This window comes from Prionailurus viverrinus, chromosome F1, assembly GCF_022837055.1.
Source record: "Prionailurus viverrinus isolate Anna chromosome F1, UM_Priviv_1.0, whole genome shotgun sequence".
NCBI lineage: Eukaryota > Metazoa > Chordata > Mammalia > Carnivora > Felidae > Prionailurus > Prionailurus viverrinus.
This window is the reverse complement of record NC_062577.1, coordinates 54,978,370-54,995,066: the sequence shown is the minus strand read 5'-3', so window position 1 is coordinate 54,995,066 and position 16,697 is coordinate 54,978,370. Positions and strand designations below refer to the sequence as shown.

At 45.7% G+C, this 16,697-nt stretch overlaps 1 protein-coding gene across 4 annotated transcripts in view; it reads left to right on the top strand.

Moving 5' to 3' along the window:
* The window catches only part of RAB3GAP2 (RAB3 GTPase activating non-catalytic protein subunit 2), a 101,146-nt gene that overhangs the window by 82,438 nt on the left and 2,011 nt on the right, over positions 1–16,697 (top strand). For 2 of the 4 annotated variants that reach the window (XM_047840634.1, XM_047840635.1), the window contains exons 25-35: positions 1,134–1,307; positions 1,412–1,518; positions 4,508–4,574; positions 6,762–6,832; positions 8,074–8,136; positions 9,624–9,659; positions 10,866–10,940; positions 11,440–11,658; positions 14,684–14,773; positions 15,291–15,512; positions 16,399–16,557. In XM_047840634.1, the coding sequence (XP_047696590.1) occupies positions 1,134–1,307; positions 1,412–1,518; positions 4,508–4,574; positions 6,762–6,832; positions 8,074–8,136; positions 9,624–9,659; positions 10,866–10,940; positions 11,440–11,658; positions 14,684–14,773; positions 15,291–15,512; positions 16,399–16,557 (1,283 nt within the window). The remainder of the gene's footprint in view (positions 1–1,133; positions 1,308–1,411; positions 1,519–4,507; positions 4,575–6,761; positions 6,833–8,073; positions 8,137–9,623; positions 9,660–10,865; positions 10,941–11,439; positions 11,659–14,683; positions 14,774–15,290; positions 15,513–16,398; positions 16,558–16,697) is intronic. The other 2 variants (XM_047840637.1, XM_047840636.1) reach the window with 1 other exon arrangement.

Genomic DNA, 16,697 nt, shown 5'->3' with positions numbered 1-16,697 from the left:
AAAGCAATTAAATGCCATAGGCGTATACCTATCAGTAATTACTTTAATTATAAATGTACTAAATTCTCTAATCAAAAGGCATCAGGTGCCTGAATGGATGAGAAAACAAAAAAAAAAAGACCTATATATGCTGCCTAGAGACTGACTTTAGATGAAAGGACACAGAGACTGCAAGTGAAGGGATGGGAAAAAATACTCTGTGCAGATGGAAACCTTTCTTATTTATTTTTTTAAGTTTAAATAAATTAAAAAATTTTTTAACTGTAACTCATTATACCCTATGCTGTCACCTGCTGCTAGTGTAGGACCATCACTGTGATATTAACCTAAGCAATATAATCAAGGGCTTGATTCTAGAATGAAAATTACCAGTTGATTTGGAAATCAGACATAAGAAATTAGATCACTCAGCCTACTGCTGTCATTTATTTTCACTGATAATTGTGATTTTACTGTGAAGCTTTTGTTTTGTTTTTTTGGAAAGGTTGTATTTGAATCCAAGTAGGAAGAAAGAAAGGTTTTGGTGAATTATAGAAGAGTGTATAATTTGTTTTAACTAATAAACAGGACTTTTTGCCTTGAGTGTTTTTCAGATTACATTTATAATTTTTTTGAACTATATTGATGACCGAAACTTGGGATAGCATCATGTTTCTTATACATGGCTAAGTTTTGCCCATAAATATTCCATATAGGCAAGTTAGTTGACTATTAAAAGTAATATGCTAAGGAACCTAGGCAAGTATTATGCTGATCAGTTTCACTTACAATTAAGTGAAAGTGTTTTAAAGATATATTCATCCCTTCATCTGTGTCTGTTAAAGTATACTTTGAATTTGTGGACATAGAAACCACGTGGTATATAGCCATGTATATGTGAATGCATTTACCTTTCTCTAATATTTTATGAGAGTATAGAGATGCCCTTAGATATCAGATATCCCACCTGCCCTCACAAGATGAATGGTAGGTATTACACTGGTGAATCTCATGGCTTTTGGGGGTCACTCTCAGGTGCAGAACTGAATGTGGCACTTAGATCTCTTTATAAGGAAGACCAGATCGTGCACTGTGTTGGCTCTCTTTGGCGAACACGGTAAGTTTTCATTTTGTTTCTTGTCTCCAAACTGTAGGTGGCATTGCAGACAGTGTAGCCAAGTGGATATTTAAACAGGACTTCAGCCCTGAAGTGTTAAAACTGGCTAATAAGGACAGAGATGCAGAAAACCCAGATGAACCCAAAGAAGGTATTAACAGAGGTTTATATGAGGTGCCAGAGGTGGAGACGAACCTCGGAACTATACCAGGTAACACAGAAACAGGGAGAAAACACAATCCAGAGAGGGGGAGATGTGGCTGAGACTTTGTTAGGGAAAGAATACTAAGTACGTCTCTCTCTTCTGGCTTTCAGACTTGCTGCATTCAGCCTATAGGCAGTTTCCCTGTAGCCTTGAGCTAGATGTGCTCTACGCGCATTGTTGTTGGGAGTATGTTGTTCAATGGAATAAAGACCCAGAGGTAAGATTCCTGCTACTTCTGTCCTGTTGATTCTGTCGTCGTGCTCATGCTGTGCACCTGTGAGAATGTGTAATTTGGTAACTTACTGGAAACACTGGGCTTTCCCCTTTGGAATGCCTCCACACTAGGAGCGGTGCTAGGCCTTTTTCATGATCTCTTACAGTCTTCACAGAAAACCTGTGTGGTGCGGACATTGTCACGATCCCCACTCTAGGGAAAACGAGAGCTCAGAGAAGTTCTGTTCCATGCCCCGGCATACCTTGTCAAGTTGGGGTCTGGGCCCGGATTTAAGCCTGGGTTTCTTTGTCTTTAAAGCCAGTGTGTTTTGCCCCACTCCTGGGTAGGTTGTGATGAGTAGAGTTATTTCCTTTTGATTTCATACAGGAGACAGCACCTACCTAATGGAAACTTTTTAACATTGTAGTCCTTGTGATGAAAGCCAGGGTAAAGATCCTGACGTTCACCTAGCGTCTGCTTGTTTAGAAAGCCCGTGTTTGTCACTTCTCTTACGTTTGCCTCAGAAGAAAAATCAAGAAAGTCACGTCCAAGGCTGACTCAGTCCAGGGTTAGCCTTGCTGCCCTTTCTCCTCTCTGCTTGGACACTCTTTTCTCCCACTCGTGGTAGCCACCTTCTCTCCTGGCACATTCACAATCCAGAAGCAGAACGGGAGAAGGGCCCGTCCTGGGGGCAGGAGTCCTGGATTTGGATCCCAGATGAATGGCTGTGACAAGGGTCTGGGTTTGGGCCAGTCACTGAATCTCTGGACCGGTTGTTTTCTCCCTTCACCTTTTTTTTTTAATAAAGGTGCCAGTCCTTCAGGGTTGATGCCAGGATCAAGTAAGATGTCCAAACATAGGATGGATATTCCTCTTTACCAGTAAGTCCTTCACGTAGGTCCCCCTTGTCAGCGCTCCGGGAAATGATCCTCCTCAGAGCAAAATTAACACCTTATCGCCCTTGGATCAGGTTGCACTTTTGAAGAAACATCTCACCGATGAACTCATTCACACCAGTACTTTAATGGTAATCATATTCTTCCTCCAAAAAAAATGGTCTTTGATACATAATCATACATACTCAAGGAAGAGCTTTAGAAAAGAAAGTGCTTTAAGCAAAGGAATGGCCTTTGATCAACTAAACCTTGACCAAAAAGTGATTTTAGGACAGCGGACCCTCTTGATGACCCTTGAGTCACCCTTTTCTGTGGACTCCCCTGCAGTCTGAGTGATAATTGTGTTCGGGCTCTCCCCTTACATGGAATATTTTTCTTACATGAGAAAAGAATGTTAAGGCTATAGTAAGGACATAATAATTTCTAAAATCTGGATAAATTCATTCCAGATTCGGGTGTAAGAAAGTGATACTTAAGAAAACTGTTTTGGGGCACCTGGGTGGCTTAGTCAGTTAAGCACTGACTTCGGCTCAGCTCATGATCTCACGGTTCATGAATTTGAGCCCTTGTTGGGCTCTGTGCTGACAGCTTGGAGCCTGGAGCCTGCTTTGGATTCTGTCTCTCTCTCTCTATCTGCCGCTCCCCAGCTCACCCTGTCTCTCTCTCTCTCTCTCTCTCTCTCAAAAGTAAATACACATCAAAAAAAAAATTAAGAAAAAACAACTGTTTTTAGATCATTCATTATACATTATTCATTATAAACCAAAGGCAGCTTGCAGAGTAGACACAGAATTGAGGTCAAGCCCATTGCCACTATTAACAGCCGTGTGACCTCTGGGAACATTTCTGAACCCTTTGTTCTCGCTTTTCTCCTAAAAGTACATGAGGACTAGGGCTACCTCAGAGGGTTGTGGCAATTTATAGAGAAGGTGCATACACAGCGCCTGACGCTTTGATTAATGTTATCATTGTCTATTGAAATTGTTTACATTTCAAATAAGTGGCCGCTTTTCTCTTTTTTTTTTCTTCTCAAATAGCCCTCCTTACCCCATCCGACCCCTACCCTTCTTCCACCATTTTATGCACACAGCTTAATATTAGGATCAAAACAACTGAAATTACTTTGGGGAAATTTTTTTTTTGAGAGAGAGCGTGAGAGGGGGAGGGACAGAGAGAGAGAGAGAGAGAGAGAGAGAGAGAGAGAGAATCTGAAGCAGTCTCTGCACTTAGCTCAGAGCCCGATGCAGGGGCTCAGTCTCACGACCCTGAGATCATGACCTGAGCCAAAATCAAGAGGTTGAACACTCAACCGACTGAGCCACCCAGGCGCCCCACCTTTGGGAAGTCTCGAACAGCGGTATGTGTTGGCAAAGGTGATATATTTAATCTTCATACAGGCCATACAGTTACTGAGCAAAGGTCCGGATGGTTTCGTCGGTTTCGCATGCTATGTTTGAGTGTTTACTGTGTAAGCAACTGCCTCAATTGGAAGGCTGAATTCAGACGTCCCCTCCAGTAGGTCTTGTTTCCCTTTACTGCTCTGGTTTTCCTCCTTGGCACATATCACCGACATACTGTATAATTTACACACCATATTTACTTGGCTCCCTCGCTGGAACGTAGCCTCAGTGGTTACGTTCCCCGAGGATTCGGGTCTGTTTGTTCGTTGCAGTATCTCTGGCGCCTCAGACACTGTGATGTATAGTAGTTGCTCCGTAAATATTTGGTGAATAATGAATGAATGATATTTGCAAAGAAGTAAATCCACTGTTTTCACATCCTTGTGAAATTCAAGTATTAGAGAAAATACTGCTGTTATATACAGACCACAGAAAATTTTGATTCCAGATGTCAGCATATATGACCTGGGGGTTTCTAGGAATCAATCATTATGTAGATCATGTGAATTTCAAGATACCATTGACACTATCCTATGAAAAATTACTTCTTACCTAATGATTTTATGTTCTTATCACAGCATTCTTGGGTAGCTTTATGCAGAAATTTATGTAAAAAGTTACCATTTATATTGAAACATCTGTTAAATGATACTTCTGTTTTTTTTTTCTCTCTCTCTTTTTCTCCCTGTATGTAAGGAAGCACGTTTTTTCGTTAGGTCAATAGAACACTTGAAGCACATTCTTAATGCACATGTTCAGAATGGTAAGTAAATAGGTGTTAAAAACATAACTGGTCGATTCAAAAGAAGCAGGAATCTTTTAAGTTCGCATTCTGTTAAACTTTCATTTGATAGTTCAAATCTCACCTGTAACTGTGAGTGTGTATTGTGATGTGACAAGTCCTGGCTGTTTGAAGTGCTGGGAGAAATGCGCTCCAGAAGGGGAGGAGGGGTGGCCACAGTTCTCCCCTCTGTCCCCGCCCACCGGTTTCCCAGCTGTTCCTAGTGAGTAAGGAGAATGTTAGACGGAAATCACTGCTCTTCTTTTCAGCTCACAGGTAGATGAGGCAGGAGGGCTGGGCTTCTGAGGACTGCAGTTCCTGATGACAAAGCTAGGGAGCCAGGAGCCTAATCATATATACCCTACAAAAGAGCTTGTGCTTTTTTTGTTTTTAAGTTTATTTATTTTGAGAGAGACAGTGCATGAGAGAGCAAGCGAGGGCGGGGGGAGGGGCAGAGAGGGGAGGGGAGGGCAGAGAGAGGGAAAGAGAGAGAGAGAGAATCCCAAGCTGGCCCTGCACTGTCATGGCTCGATCTCACGACCGGGGAGATCACGATCTGAGCTGAAGTCAAGAGGTGCTGAACCGACAGCCACCCAGGTGCCCCCGGTGCTCCTTTCAGCACCTGTGAGTACTCTTCTGGTGGCTGCCACGCCGTGGGGACTGCTGATGTCTCCTTGAAAAAATGTCACACATTGTTGTAGACAAATTGCAAAGAGGCTGCTGTTTCCATTAAATGGATAGCTGGGTTTCCCCGGAAGAATTGATGGAACAGCTCAGAACGAGGCTAGTTATTTTACTAATAAGTAAGTGGGGAAACTAGAAGTTGGGCCACGTAAGAGGGAGGCGTCATCTTGATGTCTGTGTGGTGAACTTTAGAGAAGCTCCTTGTCTCTTCTAGAATGGTGCCGCCTTCTCCCAGCGGTATGACGTCAAGTTGCAGAAATTCTAAATTGTCTCGTTTTATGTGAAGAGAACTTGAAAATTTTATTTATTCGTCTCTTAGATCTGACCTTCTTCCAAAGAGAAAAGAGAAATGACTCATTTGGAAAACAAGGTCTCCATAGAATTCTTTCCTTCTTGATAAAATTAAGTCACTGCTAACTTCCGGCTAGTAGTTAAGTAAGAACTTACCCGTTTGTCAGCTTCCTGGCTTCTCACCCTTATATCCAGAAGCAGACAAGGGGTAGTGGTGACCGCATGGGAAATGTCATGTTTAAGTTGCCTAATTGACCACTGTTTCTGAAAGTTTGATGCCATGGTTTATTGTATATGGAAGTATAGAGCCCAGATTTCTTGCTTGGTGTCTTTTGTATTCTCTTTTGTTTTTTTAATACTTCCTTACATGGCACTTTATTTGGTGGTTGCTTATGAAAAAAATCAGTTTTAGACACGGGGCTGTTTCTCCTGTTTGGCTGTTTTGAACAAAGCTGTTCTCAACACGCCTGTACGGGTCTTCATGTTCATCCGTGCAGTAGAGTCCCCGGGCCATACGGCAGACACGCGGTTAGCTTAGCAGATATGACCAAGCAGTTTTGCAATTTGTGATGCCCCCAGCAATCCATGAGCGTTCCAGTTTTTTCCACATGCTCCCCAACACTTGGCACTGTCATTAAAAACAATTTTAGCCTTCGTTGGCGTCCGGGTGGCTCAGTCGGTTGAGCGTCCGACTTTGGCTCAGGCCATGATCTCACAGTTTACGAGTTTCAGCCCCGCATTGGGTTCTGTGCTGACAGCTCGGAGCCTGGGGCCTGCTTTGGATTCTGTGTGTCCCTCTCTCTCTGCCCCTTTCCTGCTCGTGCCCTCTCTCTTTCTGTCTCTCAAAATTAAACATTAAAAAATTAAAAAAAAAACAAAACAATTTTAGCCTTTGTGTTGTTTGTGTAATGATATTTTCTTGGATTCTAATTTGTATTTCTCTGGTAACTAATGATGTGGATCTTTTCTTATGATTATTAGCCTTTTGGATATCCTCTTATGCAGCTCAGTTCTGATTATTGTTGAAGATCAAGGTTTTTGGTAATTTTATAAGTATTACATAAGATGTAAGAAACGATATGTAAATAAATAGCCCATATAGCTTTATAAGTTTAAGGAAGACAGTAATTTATTAGGTGTGGTGAAAGGGAAAATAGATCAGCTTTCTACTTACCGCTTTTACTTGCTGTCTAGGTATTGCACTGATGATGTGGAATACATTCTTGGTTAAAAGATTTTCTGCTGCTACATACTTGATGGATAAGGTAAGGTCATTTTAAGTGTCATCTACTTGTTTATTTTGTTCCCTTAATTAATATTGGAAAGATTATTTACCATGGGCCTTGTTAGACTTTTTTGTTTGGTATTACATTTTACTAATGCTCAGTTAAACGTAATTCCCATGCTGGCATCTTGATGACCTGGAGAAGAACCTCAGGTCCTTGAAAGTAATTTACTTTAAAAGCTCCTTAAGCAAAGAGAGTAAGACTCGTGGTTGAATCAGGGATTTGCACTTTTTCTTTAAGGTTTATTTTGAGAAAAAGAGGGAAGCAGTGGGGGAGGGGCAGAGAGAGGGAGAGAGAGAATCCCAAGCAGGCTCTGTGCTCAGTGCAGAGCTGGACACGGGGCTCGATCTCGTGACTGCAAGATCATGACCTGAGCCGAAATCAGGAGTCAGACGCCTAACCGACTGAGCCACCCAGGTGCCTCGCACCTTATTATTATTTTTTTAAATCCTTTTTAAGTCTTATTTATTTTGAGAGAGAGAGAGTGGAGGAAGAGAGAGAGAACGAGCCCGTGAGCAGGGGAGGGGTGGGGGGGGAGAGAGAGAGAGAGAGAGAGAGAGAATATCTCAAGCAGGTTCAGCACTGTCAGCACAGAGCCCAATACGGGGCTTGAACCCACAAACCTTGAGGTCATGACTGGAGCTGAAATCGAAGTGTACAAATGTACAGTTTCTCATCAATCTTTGGATGTAGGGCTAAGATATTTTCTTTGAGTAGGACTGCCACCCTACTTTGGTTTTCCTATGTAAACCTCACTCACCCCTAATGCCTGGCCTGTGATTTCTAGATCGTGATTCTTTAACGTTGTGATGCAGTCTGAGTGCAAAATGTTTAGATTTTATAAGCTCTGCCCTCATCTTTGTAGCTGTCCCTCTGTCTAATCCAGTAGACATCGGTGTTAAATCTCCACAAATGTTTTGAAAGCCTTCAACCTGGTAGTTAAATAAACAACTCCCCTTGTTTCCTCACGTTTTATCAGTTATTTCATTAAGTTGCATAATTGCGACATTACATATGACACCCAGCGTGAGCAGCGTTGGGAGCAAACCCAGCACCTGGGCAAAGACAGCAGCCGGTGGGGCCCTGCCCCCAAGCTGGGCGCCAGGCCGTCGTCACCGTCCCCAGGCCCGTCCAGAGGGAGGTTCATGTGGCTCAGTTAAGCGGATGTCAGGAGAGTTACCGCTGTAATTACAACATGTTCTTTCTGATGTCGGTGACAGACGTTCCTAAGCCATGAACAGCGCTACATTCAGACCCACTTTGGGCCACAGCTCCTGTCACCGGTAACATGTTTTTCTAGTTACACCTGTTTTTCCCTGTGTGCTCACCTTCCTTGCCTGCTTAAATGTTTCTTTTTCAAAACTCACTCCTATGGCCTTTCTGATCCTGTTCTGTTCACCTGCACCTCCGACCGCTGCTCTTTTGGGAGAATAGTGAGCAAGAGTTCTGCGTGTATGTTACTGCTTAGTGTTCTAGCATTCTCCCGTCCCCGGTCACGCTTGAGCCTCACAACCTGGATTTGAATTTTTTGAGCAGTCCTGAACGAGGAGGCAGAGAATTTTGATGAGACATTTGACAAGTATTGATTATGATGAGTATCTCTTCTGTGCCAAGAACTGTGCTAAGTTCTATGGCCACAGAGTTAAAAGCCCCAGTCCCTGCCCTCGGAGGACTCCCAGTCCACAGGGTACATAGGCTGCCTTTGGAGTGGAGAAGAGGAAGTAAGTAACAGACCAGAGGGAGGGCTTCTGGGCTGAATTTTGAAGATTAGTACGTACGAAGCAGTGGGTGAGAAGAAGAGGCATTCACAACAAAGTCGTGGACACAGGAGGCTGTGTTTTTGATTCAGAGCTGCGAGTAGCTTCGTGTGCTTGAAGCGCAGGCTTAGGAAAGTGCAGGAAGCAGGGCATGAAGTACTTCCCAGGTAGGCTCTGGATTTGGGGTTTTCTAATGGTACGTGTAGACCACTCAGCGTGGGGCACATACGGCAGGGGGAGGGTCGTCAGTGGTGGCCCTTCTTTGTCTTGAAGACACTGGGGCAGCTCAACGCAGGGGAACGATAGGTTCAGGTTTGCATTTTGCAGGCAACAGGGTGAAATGTTGGGATTGGGACGGGCTGGGCTTGGTCGTGTGAAGGCCATGGCAGTGATCTCAGGAGAGGCAACAAGGTGAAGCGGCCTTTGTGCTGGAGTCCCATCCCTGGTACTTACCACTGCCTCCTGTGAATTCTGATCAAGGCATGTTCCTGAAGAGCAGAACTTTCCGCTCCCACTTATCACCTTGGGTAAAGTGCACGGTGGAATCTCAGTGCTTACAGAATCGAGAAAATCAACCAGTTTTCTGAGCTAGGAATTTAACTTCTGTCTGCATTAGATTGTCTCTCCTTACCATTTAAAAAATTATCGTGTGTCTTTATCAACAGGCAGAATTCTTAGCTTCTCTTTATTCATAACCTTGAGTTTTGTTCTGGGTTTGAAGGCAACACAGTTACTTGATTGTACAAATTGATCACCAGATTTTTAGAGTTCTTTTTTTATTTAATAGTTCAAAAATATTTATTTTTGAAAGGATTATTTGGGGGCCCAGCGTGACATATTTTCATAATATATGTTTTAAGTTCCACCACAAAGTTAAATGAGCAGAACCAACATTTATTTATAGCTCGATTTAGGTTCTTTAAATTTCGTTACTTTTTATTTCCTATACCATAGTAATGCCTTTTTTTTTCAATTGTTAAATAAATATAGTATTCTGTGTCCTTTTGCCTTAGGTTGGAAAATCACCAAAGGATAGGTTATGCCGAAGGGTAAGTGAATCTCCTTTAACTGGATGTATAGTTAATCCTGTGCTTTACGTAGGTGCCTTATTAACTTCAGGCAGGGGTGAACTTTGCCTTTGTTACCGTTTTGGTGACCTGTCAGGAGATAAAGGTGGAAAGAGAGTGTGATACTAAGGAGACTGGTCACGAACTGCGGCCGATTTTAATTGACCTTTCCAGGTTGTCAGATGCTCTGTGTCAGGTGAGTTTTCACAAGGTGTCTTCAGTCTGGACCGTGGATGGGAGGGCGCCAGGCCGTCTTGGCTTTGCCGCGCGTGGTTTCTGCGCTTCCTGACAGCGGCAGCCAGTGTCTGGTCGAGGCAGATTCACGAGCGAACGTAGCCACCTTTATGGAACAACCATTGTACGAATAGTCTTAAGCAACATTCCAGCCCACGGATACTGGGCTTCTGTTTGAGGCCAGTGATTAACAGTGCAGACTTTTGCTTGAAGCTTTGAAGTATTCTTATTGCAACACCTTAGGAAGTAACGGGGCACGTGCATGTAGCCGTTCTAGGCCCACAGCCCTGAAAAGCCGCCACCGTCGAAGATTCTTCCGCTGTGCCCTCGAGAGTGGCTCTGTGGCTACGGTTATACCTGTGTGCGCTCTGGATCCCTTAGATGTGAGGGGCTTATTGGTTGGTTGTTTATGTTGACTCCAGGCAGTGGTACCTTGTGGGTCAATCTGGAGTCAGGAGGAACGGCCTGGTGCCCACAGCACGGGTCTGGTGTTTAGTTCACAGGCTCGAGGATTCAGGTTTTGTTCAGAGGCTTCAGCTCCGTCCCTGAAGGACGCTCCAAAACCAGAGCAGGTTGTTTTCTCGCGACCTGACAGATGGGGCTTTCGTGTGTGCGTCTTCCCGTGCCAGGGTCGTGTGTGTCTCACGCAGGTGGCTGTGACGTGCCTTAGCGAGCCTGCCCGCAAGCAGAGTGCCACCGTCTATGGCGTCTGACGACACCATGTCTTTCAACACACGAAGAACACTAACTTTCATAAAGTTGATAGTGGTACCATAGTTTTTAAAGCCCGATTTAAAATTAGTTGACGCTCAAGAAAGGAATAAAATGTGCCCGGGTCTTCCTGTCTGTGCAGTGCAGACAGTTACATAGGCCTGTTTTTTATTTTTCTGATAGTAAGTGTAGCAGCTTTGCTCCTAGCACTAATTGTGTTCCTTTAAAAAAAAAAAACAACAGGATGTGGGGATGAGCGACACGGCAATGACCTCTTTCCTCGGCTCCTGCTTGGATCTTCTTCAGACTTTAATGGAGGTAAAAGAGGTGTATTTGCATTCTGAACTGTCTAAGACAGTAAATGTTGTTTTTTTTTTTTATTAATTTTTTTCAGTGTTTATTTTTGAGAGAGAGAGCACGAGTAGGGGACAGGCAGACAGACAGGGAGACACAGGATGCGATACAGGCCCCAGGCTGAGCTGTCAGCACAGCGTCTGATGTGGGGCTCATACCCATGAACCGTGAGATCATGACCTGAGCCGAAGTTGGACGCTTAACTTACTGAGCCACCCGGGCGCCCCTAAATGTTTTTAAAATCATTGGACTAGAGAAAAAAGTTTTTTCATTTATTCATTTCTTAGTTTTGACTTAAGCCCCCAAAATAGTGGTTTCTTATAAAGGATTAGATTTGTTGTTGTAAATCGGAGGTGCGGGGACAAAAGGGGTTTGTACTTCCCACTGGTAGAGCTCGTTAACGTGTTTGCAAGCTGTTATCTCTCCGGTTCTGAACACAGTTCTCTGTTCTGAAAACACGTAGGCTGACGTTAGCAGGGATGAAATGCAGGCACCTGTCCTGGATACGGAGGACGCGTGGCTCGCCGTCGAAGGACCGATCTCGATCGTGGAGCTGGCCTTCGAGCAGAAACACATCCACTACCCGCTGGTGGAGCACCATTCCGTCCTGTGCTCCATCCTCTTTGCCATTATGAGGTTTTCTCTGAAAACCGTGAAGCCGCTTTCACTCTTTGATAGTAAGGTGAGTCCCTCCGAGGACGCCCGAGCCACCTCGGAGCCGAGGGTCTCGCAGGACGAGGAGCCAGACTCATCTTTCACACTTGAAGTTGCTCGGTACTTGTGTGACTCAGGGGTATCCTGTCTCTCTCAGAATGTGCTGTGCGATCCCAGACACTTCATATCTAAAATCTGTCTCGACCCCCTCACCCGCACTCTGCCCTTGACCTACGCTGCTGTCCTCCTAATCCCCGGCTGCGCCCGGGTGGACGGGAAGCCGTGAAGGTCTCTTGCTGTCTCCCCTTCGAGCCCCTCTCGTCGATTCTTCCTGAAACCGCCTCCGTCCATCCCTCCCATCACCCAGGTCAGGCCTTCTGGTCTTTCGCTTTCTCTCCGTCCAGTCCCACGCTGCCACAGTTCCCTTTCCAGAACGCACATTTACTCAGGATCCAGACAGCTGGAGATGAAAATCAGAAGTCAGGCGGTTGGCCAGCTTTATTACTTAACCTTTCACTGACAGAAGCAGAGTTGGAGAACACGGCTTAGCCTTGTGGGAAAGTGGTGTATTTCACCCTCAGTGAGTCACGTGCCTGGGGCACGGCTGGACTCGCGCGGGCTGCCCTTCAGGCTCCTGCTCCGTGCACAGAGGCTGCCCCCTGAAGAAGGAACGCAGGGAACGCTCAGCGGCTTGTCCCAAATTCACAGGTCCCTTTAGCGGGGAGAGTGCGGGTGGGGCGGGAGACGCCGGCCCGTTACTGCGCTGGAGGCAGAGGAAGGCTCCCCGCACCAGGGGCTGCCTCTCCTCCCTCCACCCGTTCCTCCGTGCACCTGCCCCGCAGACAGGGGCAGGCAGACACTTTTCCCTCTTCTCACTGCGGTGGTCCGTTTTCCCAGACCGTGGTTTTGCTGTGGCCACAGCTTCTGCGTGTTGTCCCTTTCTCACTTAAGTGTCACTTTCTCCTCCAGGTCTTGGTCAGCACTCCCTAACTTACCACGTCTTCGCTGTTCCCCCGGCTCTGTGCCGTGCCTGGCACGCCACAGGAGCCCAGAAAATGTTTAATAAATTTAAAATTAAGGAGATGTTAGAGAAGAGTCAGCGTCAGCAGGATGCAGAAGAGGGGAGACGCGGCCGTGGTCTGGGGAACCAGTGACAGCGATGAGTCGCTGAGGGTGCGGACTGGGGAGAAGAGGAAGTCGTGGAGGGTCTGGGGGAACCCGTACCCTGAGGACGGGCTGGGAAAAGTGCCGCAGGACACGAAGGGGCCCCAGTTCCATGAGCTCCCAAGCTTGGAAGGCTCGTGGCTTCCCAAGGAAGCCCATGTAGAGGGGTTTTGGATGTGTTGAGTTAGGGGGTAGATATAAACAGAAGTAGCTATGTTTTAAGAAAGTTATTTTCACGTTTAAATCTCAGTAGTTGACCTTTGAAAGGTAGAAGGCTGATGACAAATTTTTATCTACTTCATAAAGTAACGATATAGTTTTTACATTTGTGAACATAGATTCTGGATGAATGTTTATAGCTTGCATTGATGTTTGTAAAAGCAGAGGGTAAATTTTTTTTCTTTAAAGAAAAACTAAAACCGCATGCCTAGCTCAGTAGTCCCCTCAGGGAGCTTGTGAGACCAGAACACGTATTGGACAAGCCCGGTGGTGAGGTTAGTCCCGGCCCAGGTCATGCCAGGATGCCCCGAGACAGCTGTGGGACTCTCACGTGCAGAGGCGGTGGGGTTTGGCTGGTGAAACCGAATCCTAGCTCTGCCATTTCCTGGTGAGTCTTCCTGAGCTTCTCCTGGCCTCAGTTTTCTCATTCAGAAGTGATGATTCTAGTACCTGCTTTATGGTGGTTCTGAGGGTTACGTTCACTTAACACGAAGTGCTGAGCGGTGTGAGAACTTGGTAAACAAATGGTGCTGTGATAGCTGTGCATACGTGTTCCCTGCCCAGAGGCCCTCACATACGGTAGACCCTCATTATAACTGAGACCACCAGGCGGAATCTAGAGAGTAACAAATTGTGAGCTTGCGGAAAAACTTTGAATCAGTGATGTCTGTAATGCAGGGCCTTGCCCTAGGGAGCCTGCTGTTTCTCCTCACTAAAGGATGAGTAGCTTTATCCTCATTGGCAGTCACGCTACAGATAACCTTTGAGTCTAGAAAATACGTTAGAAGATACCCGATGACTGTCTGCAGGTGAACACACAGCAGCCTGGGATGGTGGGGTCGTTTGTCCAAGATAACACGGTGGCAAGTGTGGGCCTGGGACTAGAAGCTGGGTCTTGGCAACTTCCGGAGGCCGGTGTTCTTGGCTCTGTGTTACACTTCCTTCCAAGGAAGTTCTGAAATCCAGCTTTCTGATGTTCTGCTTCGCCTTTTCAGACACACATCCATTCTCTTAAAGATGACTTCCGAGTTGAACAAGTGTTTTTAAAAGAATTCAGAGTACACACATGTCTTTGTTATCTATTACTGCATAACAAATTATCTCAAAATTTAGTGGCTGAAAACAACAAACATTTACTACCATTTTCCTGGGTCAGGAATCTGGGTTCTGCCCGCCCTCCACCCCTTAGTTAGGTGCCTCAGGCTCAAAGGCTTTCAGGAGTCTTGAGGTAGGGTTTTAGCCGGGGCAGCAGTCCCATCTCGAGGCCCAACTGGGGTGGAGATCGGGGGAGTCACTTGCGGGCTTCCGTGGTTGCTGTGGGTGCTGGCTTCCCTCAGGGCAAGGAGCGTGAATGTGAGCACCCAAATCTGGAAAATGACACGCTAACATCTCTGCTCTGATGCTGGCACCAGGTCCAGCCCCCACTCAAGGGCAGGGGACAACCCGAGGCCTGCATAGCAGGGGGAGGGGGATCATACCTTAAAGGCTGCCTACCGTATACTAGATAATTATTATAAAAATTAAGTGAATAAAATTCTGAAATGTTACTGTTCAAGGAGAAGAAACATCAACCGTGACTTATCCATTAAATGACTAAATTTTAAAATCTTTTGTCTTGCCTTTAATAGTAATGTACTCATCAGTTTTTTTGGTCTTTTCTTTCTCTTCAGGGGAAGAATGCATTTTTCAAAGACCTAACTTCAATTCAGTTATTACCTAGTGGGGAAATGGATCCAAACTTTATTTCTGTACGACAACAGGTAAATTACAGTTACTGGATTTTGTTTGTGTGTCTCAGAAAATAATAGTAAATAAAAAACGTAGCAGGTCTTAAAGGATGGCGACCACTTCCAGGGTATTCTGGAGAGCCATTTTTCCTTTCAAGTATATGTTCCTCTTTGATCATTATTTTTTTTTTTTAAAGAATTTATTGTTATTTGTTTTTAATTTTTTTTAACATTTATTTATTTTTGAGACAGAGAGAGACAGAGCATGAACGGGGGAGGGGCAGAGAGAGAGGGAGACACAGACTCGGAAGCAGGCTCCAGGCTCTGAGCCATCAGCCCAGAGCCCGACGCGGGGCTCGAACTCATGGACCGCGAGATCGTGACCTGAGCTGAAGTCGGACACTTAACCGACTGAGCCACCCAGGCGCCCCGATCATGAATTTTAATGGAAAAGCTACCCTGACTGAGAGGAAAGCCAACAATTACTTTGATTTAGACATTTTAAAACGAGATATACTAACAGTGCTCTGTGTCCTTCTCCATTTTTGAGTTCTTACTGAAAGTCGTTAGTGCAGCCGTCCAGGCCCAGCATTCAGTCATGAAGGACAGAGAGTCCTCCGAAGAGGCACCAACCACTCCTTTTGGGAAAGACCAAGATTGGCCAGTTCTGGCCGTGGATTTGGCTCATCACCTTCAAGTTAGTGAAGATGTTGTTCGAAGGCATTATGTGGGGGAACTCTACAACTATGGAGTTGACCACTTAGGAGAAGAGGTAATATCACCCTAGGAGCGGGAGGTGGGGGCTCAAGTTAGAACGTTTATAGTTGGAGTAAAGAATCAGAAAAGTCTCCAGTTAAGCTTTTTGCTTTTCTTTCTGTTAGAACGTCTAGGTCCCCAAATAAAAGAATATTAAAATATAAAACTGTAATCAGTTGCCCGTTTCTGGTCTGTGTTTAACAGACTCCTCCAGTGTGTCAGGCCTGTTCTATGCAAAGGGCACAAGAGTAAAACAGACCAGCTCCCTTCCTCGTGGGGTCAATAGTCTGCTGGTAGCAGAAGAGCACGCTGACTCCTGTACTGAGTGAGAAACGCTGTGACGAACAGCGGTGGTCAGAGGTGACATCTGAACCGAGCCCCCGAGGAGAAGATGCAGCCAGTAACAGAAAACTGGGGCAACCGAGCTCGCGGCCCAAGTAGCGACAAGAACAGAGGCCCCGTAGCGGGACTAGCTTGGCAGCGTGCCAGGCCAGAAGGGCCCGCGTGGGGGACCGTACGTAGCACGGAAGATGAAGACGTCAGAGACGAGGCGGGAGGTCGGCAGGGGCCAGGTCCTGTCTCGTGGTGATTCAGAGTGTGTTCGGAAGCCATTAGAGGGTCGTTAGCAGTCATGATGTGATTTTAAGTCCCCTTCTTTGCCAGAAATTTAAAAACGGACTCTTCTAGTCATATTGAATTAAAAAATTAGGGGATAAGAAAAATTAGGTGATGAGGAGAAATTTGAATTTTGAATGCCAAATTTGATTTGGACTTTTCTTCGTTGGTTGTATACATGGCCACAGCTCAAAAATGAACGGGAATCTCTTCACTGGCAAAGCCTTTCCTAGAGTAAATAAATCTGTTAGCTCTTACCGTACGTTTGTCCACGTTCATCTCCTCAGGCCATCCTCCAGGTTCAGGACAAAGAGGTCCTCGCCTCTCAGCTGCTGGTGTTAACAGGGCAGAGACTGGCGCACGCGCTTCTCCGCACCCAGACGAAAGAAGGCATGGAGCTGCTGGCCCGACTCCCACCCACGCTCTGTACCTGGCTGAAAGCGATGGTGAGTACGAGCGCGTGGGACCGATGAGGCCACTGGATGCCTGCCGTCTACCTGTCTGTCTGTCTGTCTGTCGTCTATCAGAGACAGAGTAAGCGGGGGAGGGGCGGAGAGAGGGAGAGAATCCCAGGCAGGCTCTGTGC